Source organism: Yamadazyma tenuis, chromosome 4 (assembly GCF_029203305.1).
Source record: "Yamadazyma tenuis chromosome 4, complete sequence".
Lineage (NCBI taxonomy): Eukaryota > Fungi > Ascomycota > Pichiomycetes > Serinales > Debaryomycetaceae > Yamadazyma > Yamadazyma tenuis.
This window is the reverse complement of record NC_089464.1, coordinates 962,781-980,666: the sequence shown is the minus strand read 5'-3', so window position 1 is coordinate 980,666 and position 17,886 is coordinate 962,781. Positions and strand designations below refer to the sequence as shown.

At 42.7% G+C, this 17,886-nt stretch overlaps 8 protein-coding genes across 8 annotated transcripts; 5 read left to right on the top strand and 3 right to left on the bottom strand. All coding sequences in view use genetic code 12, as the record gives it.

The window, feature by feature from the left end:
* Positions 1-48: 48 nt before the first annotated feature.
* PSN45_003530 (phosphopantetheine adenylyltransferase) lies at positions 49-876 on the bottom strand (the record flags this gene model as incomplete). Its single annotated transcript, XM_066158103.1, has 1 exon — positions 49-876. One exon carries the CDS (start codon positions 874-876, stop codon positions 49-51), a length of 828 nt encoding a protein of 275 aa, XP_066014200.1.
* Positions 877-918: 42 nt separating this feature from the next.
* On the bottom strand, positions 919-2,931 carry PSN45_003529 (uncharacterized protein; the record flags this gene model as incomplete). Its single annotated transcript, XM_066158102.1, has 1 exon — positions 919-2,931. One exon carries the CDS (start codon positions 2,929-2,931, stop codon positions 919-921), a length of 2,013 nt encoding a protein of 670 aa, XP_066014199.1.
* A 62-nt stretch (positions 2,932-2,993) lies between these two features.
* Positions 2,994-5,311, top strand: CWC22 (pre-mRNA-splicing factor cwc22; the record flags this gene model as incomplete). The annotated part of the gene is made up of 2 exons (XM_006684202.2): positions 2,994-4,415; positions 4,979-5,311. 2 exons carry the CDS (start codon positions 2,994-2,996, stop codon positions 5,309-5,311), a joined length of 1,755 nt encoding a protein of 584 aa, XP_006684265.2.
* Positions 5,312-6,188: 877 nt separating this feature from the next.
* Positions 6,189-6,950, top strand: PLP2 (Proteolipid protein 2; the record flags this gene model as incomplete). Its single annotated transcript, XM_006684646.1, has 1 exon — positions 6,189-6,950. One exon carries the CDS (start codon positions 6,189-6,191, stop codon positions 6,948-6,950), a length of 762 nt encoding a protein of 253 aa, XP_006684709.1.
* A 142-nt stretch (positions 6,951-7,092) lies between these two features.
* PSN45_003526 (ubiquitin carboxyl-terminal hydrolase) lies at positions 7,093-8,562 on the top strand (the record flags this gene model as incomplete). Its single annotated transcript, XM_066158101.1, has 1 exon — positions 7,093-8,562. The coding sequence occupies one exon, from the start codon at positions 7,093-7,095 to the stop codon at positions 8,560-8,562; it is 1,470 nt and encodes a 489-aa protein (XP_066014198.1).
* A 587-nt stretch (positions 8,563-9,149) lies between these two features.
* On the top strand, positions 9,150-10,037 carry PSN45_003525 (uncharacterized protein; the record flags this gene model as incomplete). The annotated part of the gene is made up of 1 exon (XM_006684204.2): positions 9,150-10,037. One exon carries the CDS (start codon positions 9,150-9,152, stop codon positions 10,035-10,037), a length of 888 nt encoding a protein of 295 aa, XP_006684267.1.
* A 1,661-nt stretch (positions 10,038-11,698) lies between these two features.
* PSN45_003524 (uncharacterized protein) lies at positions 11,699-12,808 on the top strand (the record flags this gene model as incomplete). Its single annotated transcript, XM_006684206.1, has 1 exon — positions 11,699-12,808. The coding sequence occupies one exon, from the start codon at positions 11,699-11,701 to the stop codon at positions 12,806-12,808; it is 1,110 nt and encodes a 369-aa protein (XP_006684269.1).
* A 114-nt stretch (positions 12,809-12,922) lies between these two features.
* PSN45_003523 (uncharacterized protein) lies at positions 12,923-17,422 on the bottom strand (the record flags this gene model as incomplete). The annotated part of the gene is made up of 1 exon (XM_066158100.1): positions 12,923-17,422. One exon carries the CDS (start codon positions 17,420-17,422, stop codon positions 12,923-12,925), a length of 4,500 nt encoding a protein of 1,499 aa, XP_066014197.1.
* Positions 17,423-17,886: the final 464 nt, after the last annotated feature.

The window sequence follows — 17,886 nt, the reverse complement described above, 5'->3', positions numbered from 1 at the left end:
TTGTGTTGACATGTAGACTTTGTGCTGCGAAATATATATATATTGCATTTATTTCTGTTGAAATTGCGTAAGTTCTTGTTCCTCTCTCCTCAAGTCAGTAGAACTGAGCTTGTTTTCTCCTCCAATGAGCTCAATTGCGTAGACTGTGAGTTTTGGATACCCAATCGACTTTCTGAAGTTATTAACAAACTCTCCTCCAGATGCACTTTCCTTACTCAAAACCAAGCAGTCAATACCTTTGATATAACCAGTGGGTCCACAAATATCCACAATCTTATACAAATCAAAAGTCTGGTTACTGGCGATTTTCTTCAAAAACTTGGTGGTAATTTCCAATCTTTTTTCAAACAATTCCAAGTACTGCTTATACTTTTTATTCTTCAAAAGTTCATCATCAGTAATACCTACAATGACCTTGTTTTTGGCTAGAAACACCGCTGATGATAGGAGAATCTTGTGCCCGTCATGCAAATGGTCAAACGTGCCACCCACCGCTACTATATCAAATTTTCCAACTGAACTTCCTTCCAGCGGCCCAGCATCAACACTCTTCAACTCACTTGGTATTGCCGTCACATTAAGTTTTTGCAGCTTAGCAATGTGAACCTCCTTGTCACTCACGTATATTCTTTTGTAGTCTTGGAAGTCAATGCTATTGAATAATATGTCTATGTTGAACTTGTAGGAATACTGGTGGTCTAGCAGAAGAGCTCTTACTTGTCCATACAACTTATTTAACACACGCCCCAATTGCTCCACAGAGTGGATCAGGCTGTTTAGGTATACATCAATTTGAGTCGGTTTTAACTGCAAAGCCCTATTGAACAAATCTTCGTAGTCTTTATGGATCGGATCGTTTATTATAATTAATGACATGATACAGCTATTTACAAGATAGTGCGAACTTTATTGAAGATGTTAATAGGATCTTTGAAACAGCTTTTTGTCTTCAGGTGATCTGCTGAGTTTTTGGACTAGCCGAACACACGGATTCAAAGACACGGATATATCTTTGATATTGGAGTAATTTTTGAAGGAATCTACCATTAACTGATTGTATTTGAGCTTATCTTTAGAAGTTCTCATATTACGCCAGTTGGAGTCAACTATCTTGTCAATGATTCTAGACACCTTTTTCCAGTTTACTTGGTCTATAGGACAAATATCCGTGTAAAGCTTTAGGTTTTTGGCCAAGTACTCAAGATGTTCTTTAGTGAGAGACTTTTTTTCCTTTTTCAAATTATAGATGGATCTGTGGAAGTACTCAATCTCTTCATTAAGCACCGACAAAAGCCCGTCGTATACAGAGGAGTCGACAAGTCTTTCGTTCTTCTGGATGTATCTTACCAAGTGCAAGGTAATCGAACTTGATTTCATTTCCTTTAGGAAAATCTGGTTGATTTTGAAGATAAAAAACCGGATTAACTTTGTATCAACAACCTCCAGTTTATCATCAACACCTAAATCGTAGTTGACTTCTACTTGGTACTCGTTAGACTTGATGTTGGGCAAGGTCTTGAACTCAATGCCTCCGAAGTCGCTTAGGATCCACCAAATGCTGTTTATGAATTGAACCGGTCTGTCCAATTCACATAAGCCATCGACAAATCTCATCAACAAGAACTTATTGATGTGAATGTTAGACCTACTTTTGTTGATTACAGCGGTGACTTTATCTAGGTCAGAAGTTTCTGTGGGCTGTTCTGCATTCAAGTCATTTACTAGCTTCTTGAACTCATATGCTTTGGTTTCAGTTAATGCTTTACTTGAATCCAACTTGACTGAGTGCTTGTCCACAAAATCATTAAATTCCGGAACCCATACACAGAGTTGCTTCAACGCATCTGAATTGTAGTCATGACCAGGCTTCTTGATAGTGTGGGAAAAACTAGTGATATAGGCAACAACAAACTCTTCATCAAGCTGCTCCCTTTTGACTTTCGACAAAATAGACTGGGCGACATGGATGAGCTCATTGCCCAATCTGTAGAACTCCTTGTTCTTTTCTAGAGAAGGTGCCTGTGAGCTTTTGGTTAGATTTCTGGTCTTGATATCATAGTTATTCCAGATTCCTTGCAAGAATATAGTGAAAGTCTGAGCAGAAGGCTTGAAATCCTCCAACGAATTGAACAATTCCCAGGCCTCATACTGGTCATCAGTCAAATTCTTAACTAAACACGACAACAAAGAGTTGAACATGGATAAAGTGGGCTTTTCCACCAGTTTGTACAAGTTGAGTAATGTATCAGTGAGTTCTTGATCAAGTTCTCCATACTCTAAAGACCTGGCAATTCCTCCAAACAAAATCACATAAGTTTGTTCGTTGGGCTTGTATCCCCATTTCTTACAGTCGTTCAATATCTTGAGCCCGCTCTGGACATTCTGAAGCTTTTGAGATTTGTCCTGGTCTTCTCTGGTCTTCAAAGTGAATTCAATCACTCTATTCATCGAAACAGGGTTTTTGTAGAAACTCAAGTTGAGCAAATACCTGGCCCTCTGAGTGTCATTATCTTGTTGCAAAAGCTTCTCTATTTGCTTTGTTACCATCACTTTGTCTCTTAATGTTTTGGGTTTCACTCCAAGAAGCGTGAGGAAAAGGGTCTTGTCGATAGGTTTTTTGTCCACCAGGCGCAACTTCATGAGATTCTTGAAGATAAGAAGGTTCTTTCCTTGTAGCTTTGAGTTTGTCAAGTCCCTGGTGGTGATTTTTGACGTATTTATGACGTTCGAATTCTCATCAAAAAGAAGACCATCGTATTGGTTTCTTAGTATCTTCACACATCTATTGAGTGTACTAGCTTTGAAAGGGTCAGGAAGCTTCTGCCTCGTCGTATTTCTGTCACCCTGAAGCTCCAAGAATACTTTACCCGACTTTCGGAACTCGAGAAGCTTCTGCTTCACGCCTGCTAATAAAATCGTATTGGTCTTCATGCCGCTTTGGAGGATATATTTTCAGTTGATGCGCATCGCATCTTTAGTTCTCACAACCGGTAATGTCACAAACATCTACAGAATGGATACGACTCCGCACATCGATTGAAGCATTGGTAGACAACCTCAACGAACACAACATTGATACGATCGCGGTGGAGCTTTTCAAGCTCAATTTGTTCAAGGGAAAAGGTCTTCTTGTAAGGAAATTGATGTTATCGCAGAGAACCTCAAGGAAACCAGCTTGGGTATATGCGAGTTTGGTGAACGTGTTGAACTTCAAAGTGCCCGATATAGGAAAACTAATTGTCATTAGGTTACTTATTGTCTTCAAAAATGAGTATTTGCATAACATGTACGTGAACATCGACTTGGTGTGTGAGTTAGTCAACTATCACGTTGTAAACAACTTGGTGATACTCCAAATTCTCGAACTTTTGATGAGCAACATCACTGACGACAGCATCGGTGTGGTGATACGGATCCTAAAACATAGCGGTGCTGTACTCCCTACAAACATTGTTTACGCCATAATCGATAAATTAAGAAACTTGGTGAACGAAAAGCAGGTCTCCAATACTAGCAAAAGTTCCATTGAAAAACTACTCCAAATATGGAGAAGAGGGTTCAAAGACTTTACTGCCATTCTCATCGATGGCGAAATGTGCCATGAAATAGACTTGGAGGATGAACTAGATGCCTCTATTAAGTTACTCAAAGACGACGGTAAAGAGTACCATGAGTACGAAACGCTAAAACGGGAAATTCTTGGTGAACTCGAGGAAGGAGCACTTGAAGAAGAGCATCGCCCCGAAGAGCCGCAGCAACATGTCCTGGCGGAACCGGTGGTAGACATGTCACAGGCCGAGCTCATCGGTCTCCAGAAAACCGTCTACTTGACCATCATGTCCAGTCTTTCGTCCGAAGAGTCGGTACACAAACTTCTTAAGTTGAACTACAAGCCTGAAATCCTCGCCGAAATCGTCATCAAAAGTTGTGTTCAAGAGAAGACATACTCAAAGTACTACGGAACCATCTGTGAGATTCTCAGCGTGAAGTTCACCAAGTACAAGCATGAGTTCACGCGGCTCTTCGAGGTGAACTACGAAAACATCCATCAGATCGAGTTGAACGGGATCCGGAATCTTGGCAAGCTCTACGGATATTTGGTGGCCACTGGAAAGTTACCTGTAACTATTCTAAAAGTCATCTCGTTGACTGAGGCAAACACCAACTCATCAAATCGGATATTTATCAAGTTTTTGTTGAAGGAAATGGTCGAAGAGGTCGGTACGCCCACCGTAAAAGACAAGTTGACTGGGAATATGCAACAGCTTTCTGGGATGTTTCAGATGGATGGAAAGAGAGACGACTTGGTATTTGCAATCAACTATTTCACAGCCATTGGATTGGGAATGCTTACAGACGAGATGAGAGACGAGTTGGAGAGCCGCAAAAGAGGAAGAAAGCGTGAACGACATGAGGTTGGTAGTCGAAGTGGTAGTGGTAGTTATAGCAGAAGTGGTAGTGGCAGTTACAGTAGAAGTGGTAGCAGCAGCTATAGCAGAAGTGGAAGCAGTCGCAGCGCTAGTTACAGCCGGAGTCCCAGCCGAACGCCCAGTCGGGCGACCAGCCCGCACCACCGCGCTACTGACGAACGTGACTCGCAGGGTACGAGTGGTCACTGATTTGCCGGGTGGTTCCTAAACCACCCGGCAAATGTCGCAGCAATCTCTTCCACCGATAGTGTCGCACGACTCTCAGCCGTACTGCAATATTCCACTATTGAAGACCCCTTGTTGACCCCAACCCACACCACACTCTACCCACTACACCTACAATAAGGGTACCTCTTCCTCCATGTCCGAATCCCAAATCGCTACCTTAATTTCGACGTGCGTGGACGTAACCCACGGCCAACTAAAACCAGCCAATAAAAAAGCTGCGAAAAACAATCTTACAACTAAATTTGTATAAATATACTCTCAGGCAAAAGAAAAAATTTTCAGTTTGTCACTACTTAAACACAAAACAAAATTAAAGAAAGATGCCAGCCAAATTCGAAAAGGGTAACGAAAAGAAAGGTGCTAACTTGTTCAAAACTAGATGTTTGCAATGTCACACCGTTGAGGCCGGTGGACCTCACAAGGTCGGTCCTAACTTGAATGGTGTGTTTGGAAGAAAATCCGGTCAAGCCACCGGCTACTCTTACACTGACGCCAACAAGAAGAAGGGTGTTGAGTGGTCTGAGCAAACCATGAGTGACTACTTGGAAAACCCCAAGAAGTATATTCCTGGTACCAAGATGGCATTCGGTGGTTTGAAGAAGCCTAAGGACAGAAACGATTTGATCACTTACTTGGCCAAGGCCACCAAGTAATCGTCCTAGAACCCTTTGTCATCCTAGCACTGCCTTCCACTTCATCATAACATTTATTATTATCTTTTACTTTGTAAATATTTATTGCTAATAGAATCTTCTGTTTCTTGTTGATAGAAAAATGGTAGTCGGTAATTCGCTGTTTTCGCAATCAGGTAACCATGATTGGATTATTTTGTGTATAACGCCAATGTAATTGATTAGAGGGCCAGGTGTTCTTTGGGTGGCGTAAGTGGTGAATTGGAAGGTATGACGAGGCTTTTGATGTAATTCGGGCCAATTTGTACCGGCTGAGGTTCATTTATACTTTTTGATGTTCTCTTGTTTAACATCTGTTTTATGATATGCAAGATGATATGTGGTTTGGAATTGTTGTGATGTTTTCAGTGATGGGTGCTTGGCTTTAACGGAACCAGCCAAAATTCTAATTGGTGTGGTTTGCTTTTGATTATTTAAATACTTTGATTGAACTAAATGCAATACGTAATTTTCGCAATTTGCAATCATTCTTCTAAATGTCAAACAGCTAATTTATGAAAGGTTTATGTGTTTTCTGTGAAATGATTGGCCAGAGCACAAGAAACCCATACAAACACCCGTAAGCACTATCGCCTCGAGAAGTTCCCTATACACCCACTTATGGCCTTGAGCTGCTTATATGCCTCATAAAAACCTGGAAAGACCCACGAAAACTCCGGGTAAAAGCCTGAAATAATTACTAACTCCCAAGCAGTCTTTTTGATACGCTCCCCCAAACTCTTGCCTCACCCTCCAAGTCTTTTCTACTCAAAACGAATACTCCATCAGCAAGCAGTCGTGCGCGCTCATTGTGAAAACTCGGTCTCAAAACCAACCGCACCTTCAGTCAAAAGTCACCATGAATCCTATGAGTGATATGAAGGTCCCCGTCGAGGTGGACCCAAATGAGGACACTGAGTGGAACGATATCTTGCGAGCACATGGGATCATCCCCGAAAAACCACCGTCGCCCACGCAAGAGCTCGAAAACGCATTGGAAGAAGCCCTCAAGAATCAGCATGAAAACCGATTGGACAACAAAGAGTTGGATGAGCTAGCTGAGTTGGAAGATGAGGAAGACGAGGAGTTCTTGAACTTCTACAAGCAGAGGCGTATGAACGAGTTGAGCGAGTTGCAGTCGCGAGCCAAGTTTGGTCTGGTGATGTCCATCTCCAAGAACGAATACGAGAAGGAGATCACGTTGGCTAGCGAAGAAGGATTTGTATTGGTACACTTGTCATCAGATCTGATGATTCAAAGTCGCCTCTTGGCGGCCATCTTCACTCAGTTGGCGGCCCGGTTCCCAGAAATTAAGTTTGTCGATATCCCTGCCAAGCGAGCCATCGAGAACTATCCAGAACAGAATATCCCCACCATTTTGATTTACAGAAACAAACACGTCATCAAGCAATATATAACATTGACGGAACTCGGGGGTAACGACACAAAGACTGGAGATATCGAAAATGTGATGTTGGAGTTGAAGATGGTGGAGTTTTCCGACAGACGGCTCGTGGTTAACCAGGACGAGGACGAAGATAACAAAAAATCGAGCAGTAGATTGAAGTTCAAGGGCAAGTCTATCCAAGAGGACGACAGTGATGACGATTTTTACGACTGAAATAGACTTATAGCTTGTTTAAAATCATGTAGATGCCCACCGCAGCCAGCTGCGAGCGGGCCCTTTTCGCAATTTGACAAATCGATGAAAATCTGATCTACCACAAGACACTTGCAAACCCTTGGACATTAGGCCAAAGAAGATGTTTGAGGATTTGGGTTCGTGTCAGCACATTCGACAGGTGTTGAACTCCAAAGCTCGAGAAAATGTCTTGATTACCTACAAGCAAGCAATCAAAATTGCTTTGCTCGTGAATAAGTCCAATAATTTTAGGCTTCTCAAAGACAACTCGTCTTTTTCCGCCGACAAGCTAATTGAGCTCAAGCTCAACGCATTGAAGTGTTCCAACTGCAAGCTCTGCAACTTCAACAACAATCTTATCTGCCTACAGTGTCCCAACATTGGCTGTCAAATTAACAACCATGGATACAATCACTACAAGTTGAACCAACATGTATTTGCTATTGACAGTGAAAACGGATTGATTTATTGCTTCAAGTGTAACACCTATATCAATGATAAGGCCTTGAACGACATACGAAACGAGGTATTGTCTCTTATCGACCCCCAGGTGCGGCCCGAGTCGAGTTTGGAGTTACCGGAATCTGATGATACAAGCGACCACTACGATACTCCTGAAGAGACTTCGATCCGGGGCCTCAAGGGGTTTGTGAACTTCGGATCGACGTGCTTCATAAGCTCAATATTGCAGACGCTCATCCACAATCCCATGTTGAAGCGGGAGTTCTTCAACAGTGACGAGCACTACTTCAATTGTGATGTGAGCGAGTGCATCACTTGCTCAATCGACAAAATCTTCACCGAGTTTTTTACCAGTAGCAATAACGACTCGTTCGGGATGACGAACTTGTTGATAAATTCGTGGTATAAGAACAAATCGTTGACAGGCTACGAGGAACAAGATGCCCATGAGTTTTGGCAGTATCTTCTCAACGAGTTTCACAAAGACCACATGAGATTAAAGAGTGATATGGGGGAGAATGATGTGTTTGGCCATACGTATGAGGACTGTGACTGTATCACCCATAAGCACTTTGCTGGAGAGTTGGAGAGTTTGATCATGTGCTCAGATTGCGACAATACCACCAGGACTATTGACCCGATTATGGACTTGTCATTGGAACTCACGAATTTGCCAGACCACTCGACCGTGTACGACTGTCTAAACTTGTTTACCAAGGAAGAAACGTTGGAAAACTACAAGTGTCAGTTCTGTAATAAGAACTCGAAACCGAAGAAGTCGTTGAAGATCAATAAGATGTCATCGGTGTTATCGATCCAACTCAAGAGATTCAAGCATAATGTAAACTCCTTCATCAAAAATGATATCCCCATCAGAAACCCATTGTACCTCAACCTCTCGGACTACTTATCACAAGATAGTAATGAAGGGAGTACCAACCAGTTCTACGAACTATTTGCCTTGGTGGTCCATATCGGATCTGTCAACACAGGTCACTATGTGGTGCTTATAAAGACGGAGAACAACCAGTGGCTTAAATTTGACGACAGTATCATCACATTGGTTCCTCAACAGGAAATTGAGTCTATCAATGCCTATTTGTTGTTTTATATGGTTCACAACATTTAGGTTTGCATCAGGGAATATTGATTCATATTCCATACATAGGAGGCATACTGGACTGTGCCTATTAGCACATGAGGAAGACTTCTTATCTGCACATTAAAGGAAGCATGATTATTCATATTGAGATATATATCCTATTAAGATGAAAATTGGACAATCTCAATTAGCACAGAACAGGAAGCGTAAATTATTCAGCACATACATGGAGGCATGAATTATCCATATTAATGCACATATTTAAGTACATGAGTTTCACACTCATCTAGGCCTTGAAAGGGCAGGGAAAATATATTTAGTGTCATGTGCCGTTTAGTTGATGCAGTCGTAACCAAGCCTCGATTCTAAATTTAACATTGCACTTGTCTTCAACAACCCTGACTTCCCTTCAAGATACACATCGGTTTACAAACACATCCTTTTAGTACTACAGGTACCCGTAGTCCCACCTATATCTACTCCTACCCAGTTCTACCTCTCTAAACCTCAACCAATTGCTCTCTCAACTATTTTGACAGCCATAAATACGAGCGCCGCGCCCGTAAACTGGCGGACTTTTGGAAGCCCAAAAATTCCGTTCGACAACTACAACTATGCTTAGCAGGAACATAACACGTCTATTGGCTTTAGCAGTTGGTGCTACTACTGCCTTAGGATTGGGACTTGGCCTAGGACTCGGCTTGGGACTTAAGAAAAAGTCTGACTCCCACAATGCCAGTACCACTTCCAGAACCACCTATTGGAAGCCAGAATCAGGTACAACATGGGATTATGTCCTCCAAAACCCTCCAAAGCTCTCGTCTACAAACGAGAGCATCGAGGTATACGATATCGACTTATTTGACAGCTCGGTGAAGCTCATCAAAGACCTTCAAGATGATGGTCACAAGGTGGTATGTTATTTTTCAGCCGGAAGCTACGAAAACTGGAGACCAGACGCTGACAATTTCACGGCTGCCGACCTTGGAAACGATTTAGATGGCTGGAAGGGTGAAAGATGGCTCAACATTTCGTCACCAAGCACCAGGAGCATCATGATAAGCCGTCTTGAGATGGCCTTGGAGAAAGGTTGCGATGGGGTGGACCCAGACAATTTAGATGGATATGACAATGACAACGGCTTGAATTTGACTCACACAGACTCCATAAACTATATCAAGTACCTTGCAGATGAGGCTCACCTGATGAACATGTCGATAGGGTTGAAGAACTGTGGTGCTATAATCGATTCTGTGATTGACAGTGTTGAGTGGGTGGTGGACGAGCAGTGTGTGGAGTACGACGAGTGTGACCTCTACCGGCCCTTTATAGACCAGAACAAGCCAGTGTTTCACGTGGAGTACCCTAAGGGTGATACCGTTGACAATGACAACAGTGTAAATGGAAGTACTTATAGGGAGATCTGTGGGTTTAAGGCCGCGCAGGGGTTTTCTAGTATCATTAAAAACATGGACTTGGACTACTGGATAGAAAGTTGTTAGATATGACCAAATATGACCAGATCTGTAAAAATGTATACATGCGCAGATACTACTATGAGTATATACTCAGCAGACGTAGAGCCACTTCAGAACTCATCAGAGCCGTTGGATACCCATCTCATTATTTTTGGGTGCAAAACGGAATAGTATACGGAATTATATGCTGCTGCTGATACCTGTTTTCACTCTACAGAAAAAGTACCAGTATAACTAGTGGATGTATTGCCAGTCTAGTCTCCCTTCCAAAGTTCGAGTGTCTCTTTCAGTCAAACTTGTTATCACTAGGAATCCCATAAATGCCATCGAGAACACACTTCCTGAGTACCCTTGAATTCTGAGACCTCGACAGCCTCCTGAAAGAATCCTCTATACTTCAAGCAACTATTACTCTACAACTAGGTTCATGCTGTGCTCCTAGGAGACCTCAAACGAAGCTGTCTCACATATACAGTTATCCCAATTCTCGGTGAGACCACCACTAAAATCCCTTTTCTGTGCCAGATATCTCACTATTCAGGTATATTTCAGGTGTTGACACCTCTATACTGGTGATAAAACCGTGTTGTACACCTCCTCAAGCAGGGTACATTCTTGTTTGTACTTTCTATCGTTAACCTGTTGATCCTATCACTTGCCTACTTCATTTGGTTGGTCTGGTTTGTGTTCATGTTGGACAGTTTGATCTCCCATGAATAGGCTAAGGTACATCGGCTGTGTCGTACAAGATGCCAGCCACTAATTATTTTCTGTTGTCTACTAGTGTCAAGTCTCATTGGGTCTAGAACTTCTCGTAGATTGTACACAAAATCCCCCAAATTAGTACTACAAGCTAGTACAGAGATCGTTCTAAACCCCTGACACACCAACTGCTCCCCTGCCTACATCACTAACTGACACGTATCACTGGGATGCAGCTTACATGATTTGGTTCTCCTTATGTTCTAGTTGCTATTTCGCAGCTGCAAAATTGTGGTCTATTATTTCCTAATAAGGGCTTTTAACGTGTCGGGATTTCCAGGTATTTTCAAGGAGGGACAAAGCCCCCTCCTGGACGTTTCTTTTTGGGCTTTCACCAGACGTGTGGGTGGGATATATGGTACTACTTTAGCGACTATAACCACCCCATTAGGATTAGAACACGCTTTACTGAGAGACGCTAGACGCCATATTAGGCGAAAAGCTTTTTGTCCAACCGATTTATTGTTCATGCCGGTAACAATTGAAGGAGGTGTATCGAAGCCTCGTCGGGGTTCATACACATGTCGATAAGGGATAATTGAGAGCATTGCGAAATGGGAGTGGGAGAGGGAATGGGAGTATGAAAGTTTGGTGGAGGACCCACAAAGTGTGTCAAGACTGGTGGGGCAAGTTGTATTTACGCGGTTGTGTTTATATTGCGAATGTTCCTGTAAAGCTGCAATCTTGATCCCATTTGCACACAAGGGCGTAGGAGAGCATAAGGTTGCGACATTTAATTAATCCGGTTTCAGCACCTCCTGGTTTGTTCCAATGAACGTGCTGAAACGAGTTATGCTTTTGAATTCCTCACGCCTCCAAATAGTATATAAACCATCTCATTCCCAGCCCTGGTGGTTCCTAGATCATACTTTACCTGGCTTCTGTTAGTATCGGAAACGGACCTCCTGACTGCGAAAAATTTCATGAAGTGTGTGGCCCTTATCTGGTTTTTGCCATGGTTGGCTAGAGTTAGTTGTTCTACCAACTACGCGTCTTTGTTCACCGATGTGGTTGATTTCTCGTGGAGTAGATTCTGGGTTACTTCCAAATCCTCCTGGAGTGAAAATGACAAGTGCTTGAATAATTTTGAATACCCATCGGTATGGGATCAAGCAGTCGCAGGAAAGATGATTGCAGATTCGGTGAATGCTGCAAATATTGATTTGGTGATTGCAAACTTGAAGGACTACCTTAACTCAGACAATTGGTTCAGCTCGTCCACCGCCAAGGACAACGACGTATATATGGACGACAATGCCCAGGTTTTGTGGGTTTTGCTCGACTCATATAAGTATGCCGGTAATGTGGACGACTTGGAGTTGGCCAAAAAGCTAATGCTGAACTTAATGAATCAGGAGGCACTGGGAGGAGGTGTCTATTGGAAACTCAATGCCCCCTATGTCGCATCCATTTCCACGGCCGAACTGGCGTTGGCCGCTACCAGACTATACCAAGTTACTCAGGACCAACTGTTACTTGAGTTTGCCAGTAAGCAGGTTAATTGGCTTTTAGACAACTTGCAAGACTCCAGCGACGGGTTGATCTACGATGGGATCAATTCAAAAACCGGGGCTGTTAACAAGGGGAAGTTGAGCTATAGTGTGGGGGTGATGGTATCGACTTTGGCGTATTTGAATTCCTTTACTGGAGAATCCGACTACTACGATAAGGCCACCAAATTGGTGAATTCAGCCTTAAATAAGAAGGGGGCATTCTACAATAGTGATGGCACTTGGAACAACCCAATGTACTACTCCCACTTGTTGTTCACCGGAATCAGCGACTTGATCACCATTGCAACTGCTACAAGCAAAAGTCAAGATACCTACTACCAGAGCCTTATTTCTGAGGTGAACACGCAGGCGCAGAATATCATCAAAACCTACCAAGTATCCACCAACAACTTTGTGGACAATATACTGAGCTTCAAGGCTGATTCTTCCAATTACTGTGACGGCAAACCAATTGGGAACTTGTTGCAAAGTGCTTCAGCTGCACAAATTTTCTATGCCATGTCAAAAATTGGCTCATAGATTGCTTATAGAATGGTAGGGACTGGCGCTGCAAAAGATTATTTCGTAAAAAGTAATATGGTATTCAAATAATTAATAAATAGAACTGAATGGGGGTAAATTTCGTAAAACTTTTCAGTAAGCAATGACATGTTCGAAATCACCAGCATCAATGTTGGCTTTTTCACACATATTGGAGAAAACACCATCGGTGTGGAATAAAGATAATGGGGTTCCTTTTTCAACAACCTCGCCTTTGTCAATGACCAAGATACGATCGTAGTTTAAAATAGTTTTCAACCTGTGGGCAATGCATAATATAGTACAATCGGCAAATTCCTTAGCAATGGTTTCTTGGATTCTGGAGTCGGTTTCATAGTCGACAGACGAGGTGGCTTCATCCAAAATCAAGATCTTGGAATTACGAACCAACGCTCTGGCTAAAGCAAGCAATTGTCTTTCACCCAACGAGAAGTTTTCACCTTCATCTTCAACATTTTGATCCAAGTGGAACTTGTGTAATTGGTCGAATCCCATCTTGTTCTTTGGATCAAATTTGGTAGCTTTGATTTTTTCCAAAACGGTTTCGTCAATCAAACCAGCTCTTCTCAAAGAATCCCACAACTTCTCATCGGTAGACTCGCTGAAAGGATCTAAATTCTTTCTAATAGACCCTTGGAACAATACCGGGTCTTGAGGAATAATCGACAATCTCGATCTCAAATCAAACAACCCCATGTTGCTGATATCTAACCCGTCAATAAGAATTCTACCAGATGCCAACTCACATAACCTGTACAAAGCAGTTGTGATAGATGACTTTCCGGCGCCGGTTCTTCCACAGATTCCAACTTTTTCACCAGGATAGATGCTAAAGTTTAAGTCCTTCAATACCAATGGTAAGTTTGGCCTGTACTTCAAGTTGACATCTTCAAATTGAATGTAACCAGTTTGAGGCCATTCTGCTGGAGGCTGGAACTCGGTTTGCTTGTAAGCCGCTTCTTGATCCAACTTGAATGCGTACTCATACAATCTTTCAACCGAATTCATTTCGGACTCCACTTGAGTCATCGATCTCACTGTTAAAGACAATAAGCCCACGATTTGAATGACATAGTTCAACAATAAACCAGTAGAAGAAGCACTGATGTTGAACTGATCAGTGATGCACAACATACAGATAATCAAGGCAAATATAGCTGCCACAATATCCAAGTGGACACTTAACCATCTTTGCGTTGCGATAGACAAGAAGTAGGCTTCGTTCATCTTGTTAATGAATTCGTCATTTCTCTTGATGAACACGTCTTCGGCTTTGTAAGTCTTGATGGTACTCATACCAGTCAAAGTCTCATTGAAGTTGTTGTATACCAAAGATCTTTGGACGGCTTCTAATCTCTTGATTTCACGGCTGGAAGCTTGGTAGAAGTTGGAGATAAAGATAAACGAAATCGCCAAAAATGGAACTGCAACAGCAAAATATGGCAAGTATGAGATACACAAGATGATAATACCAATTATAGTGGCCAAAGGGAATAAGAACAATCTCAATTGTTCTCCAATTTCATTGTCCAACGAATCGGTATCCTTAGTGAATCTGTTCAAGATTCTACCAAGAGGATTAGTATCCATGAAACTCATTGGTGCATGTAACACCTTTTCGACGGCTCTAACATTCAAGATTTCAGCAGACTTACTATTCATGTATGCCAACATCGTGAATTCTATAGCCGTAAAAATGACCGTTAAGAATGCAAAAGCCACATAGAAACCCACGTAAAAATGGTCAGACTTGCCAGGAAACTTTCTTTCCATCCAATAAGACAACCAGGTGTTGGTAAACACTTGACAGAATGTAGCCAAACACATCAAGAAAATAAAGATAGGAGCAGCAGCCCATCCAAATATACCAGAACCCAAGTCAATATACTTCTTGTAGACGTCCCAGGAAATGGAGTTAGCTCCCTTTTCTTCAGCTTCAACAACTCTTCCAAGCTCGTTCATGGCAAAGTCATCAATATCGTTATATTGCATAGCAGACCGGTTGGAGTCGTCTTCAGAGATGACTTCATCAACGTCTTTTTTGTCAGCCATTACAAGGTTGAATTCAAACAACTTTCTGAAGCTAGCGTTTCTGGCACTCAATTCGTCAATGGTTCCAACATCAATGGTACCGTCACCATTCAAAAACACCACTCTATCGGCATTATCAATAAAAGATAACTGGTGGGTAGCCAAGACTCTGGTTTTGTCTTTCAACAAGCCGTTGAACAAGTTGTTGACAATATGCTTACCAACTCTTGAGTCCACTGCACTTAAAACGTCGTCCAACAAAATGGTATCAGGTTCAGCATAAACGGCTCTAGCCAAGTTGATACGAGCCTTTTGACCTCCAGATAAGGTAATACCTCTTTCACCGATTTCTGTCATATCTCTGGCAGGCAATAATTTCAAGTCATCTTCCAAAGCACAAGCGTAAAGCACTTTGTTGTACTTGACAGGATCAAAGGGAGAACCAAAGGTAATATTATTACGAACAGTGGAGTTTTGAATCCAGGGCTGGGAACATAAGACCAGCTTATCGTAGATTTTCAAGTCACCAGACTTGAGTTTCATGAACCCAGCCAAAGCGCTCAACAAAGACGACTTACCCGATCCAATGACACCAGTGATGACAATGAACTCATTTCTCTTGATACGCAAGTTCACATTGGTCAAGCCGTTGAAAACGGCATCGGCGGAGTTCAAAGAAAGGTCAGAAGAAGTAGGTTGATTCAAGTCTCCAAGGTCCATGGAGTGTCTGGCGGATTCACTGATGATCTTTTCTGCATGGATCTTTTTGGCATTCAACTTAAGCTGCTTCTTTCTTTCCTTTTCCCGTTGTTTCTGCTTCTTCTTGATGATCTTGTCCTTCTGTTTCTTGGTCAATTTTTCACCAAGTTCCCAGAGATCTTCGTTCTCCAAGTCTTCGTTGAAGGTTTCCCACACAAACTCTCCGTTTGTGACTTCCAAAGCCACGCCCTTATCAGCATCAGGAACCTTTTCGCCCAAGTAGTCGTCACCAATGATGAATCGCGTGTTCAAAGCGTTCAACTGGTCTTCCAAGTCGCTGTTGTACTCGTCCGCGCTCAAAAACTCTCTCAATCTTCTGAACCCAATCATGGCATCAGCCCCGGTGGCCAACGCAATAGGAAGCAACATGATAGCCTGGGCCAAAATGGAGAATAATGACAAGGACGAGAACACTCTACCGGCGTCCTTCATGGCCTCGGCGGCCCACAAGGTGACAAATGAGAGCATGGAACTCACCACTGGCAACGTCACTGCGTATGCGGTGATGAAGTTTCTCAACACCTTGATGGTGAACAAGTACTTCATTTCCTGTTCTCTGACAGAAGTGATTCTCAACTTGTAGGCCATTTCCCAAGCGTAGAACTTGATAACTTTCAAGTTGGTTAATATTTCTCTCATCAACCCGATTCTTTCATCGGTGTAGTCGACAACTGTTTCTCTGGTATTGAATAACTTGGTGGTTAACAATACACAGATGATCAACGACACGAAGAACAAACCAATTCCGGTTAACGCCGTCACGCCAATAAACTTCAACAATAAGCCAATGGCAATGATGACGGGAATGGGGAAACACACCACCAACGGCTGGAATCCCACCGCCAAATCGATCCGCAGCAAGTCAGTGGTAACCATGCTGGTGATTCTACCGGGTGGAAATGAATGTTTGGCCTTTGAAGTCAACTTGAACGACTTTAAAAGTACTGATTTTGTCAAAATCGCTTTACACTGGGCGCCCGTAACCATGGCGTTGTGGAAAAAATGGTTCAAAAGTAACCCGTTGACGTAGATCAACACCACAGACCCCAAGGTGTACCCAATACCTTTGTTCAAGGTCCTCTCGAACCCGAGAGCCCTGTATTCAACAAAGTCAATTAATTTCCGCGTGAGCAACGGAGAAAGTGCTTGACAGCAGAAAGACAACCCCAAAAAGATGCACGACATGGTGTATTGGAGCTGAAACGTCTTAAACAAGCACAACGGCACAAGGTGCACAGGCCATTTGAAATCCGACAAGTCGGCGTGGTCTTTTAGGTGCTTTTGTCTCAAGTCATCAAGGTGTTTTTGTAGTAAAGTGTCAAACTTTAAATGCATGTGTTCTACCGTCAACTCCTCCGTTAAATGGTACAAGTCATCAGGGACCAAGGTTCTTTGGTAACCCTTCGCCAATATCGGTAACAACCAGTAGAAAATTCCTCTGGAAAGCAAATTCACATCTTTCCAGGGATATGACTTACGCTCTTCGGGGCTGTTGATGGGAGGAGGGTTTTTGGGGAAAAGGAACGAAAAAAGCCGGCGTTCCTTCTTTAATGGTGCAAGGTTTTCAAGATGAGCCATATCAATGGGGGCCTCCTCTGCCGAGTGGATAGTGCTAACTGGGGGTTTTCTTTTGGCACTTTTCTTCTTGATGGGTTTCTGGAGATTATCAACGTAAGTTGCTGTGGTATCTGAGTGATTTGAGTACGATTCGTAAGGATGCGAGTTAAACTCGTCTGCCGAGAGGTCAGACTCGAGAGAGCCATTGGATGCGACCGACATCGACTGTTTAGAAAAGTAGGACATCCGGGTATTAGAAATGGGTTGCTAATGAAGCGGTGCGGATGATCTGGGGTATAAGACACCGAAACAAAAGGAGATAATGCTAGAGATGGAAAATAGTAGTGTGAAAGAAACTGGGCGATGTTGCTCTTTATATGAAATGCAGCCTCCGCTTTTGACTGCAAGAATTTCCTGTTTTCGTTAAGAAGGCACTCTGGTATAAAATTTTGTTCGAATACTAGTGAGGGAAGTTTAGCTATTTCCCTAATAGGCAAGTAGTGTATTATTACCGGATGAGGATAAGTAATAATGGGATCTATGTGTAGGATAAATTCGAGTTCCGGGGGTATGGGAATTTCCCGTCGTCCATAGGGCGGAGTGGGTGGTCTCAAGGCCGCAGAGAGTGCTTATCAACTTGAACGACTCAGCCCACCCTCGAGATCGTCCCTCGGATATTTCAAACCTGCAGCTGAAAATTTCACACGCCT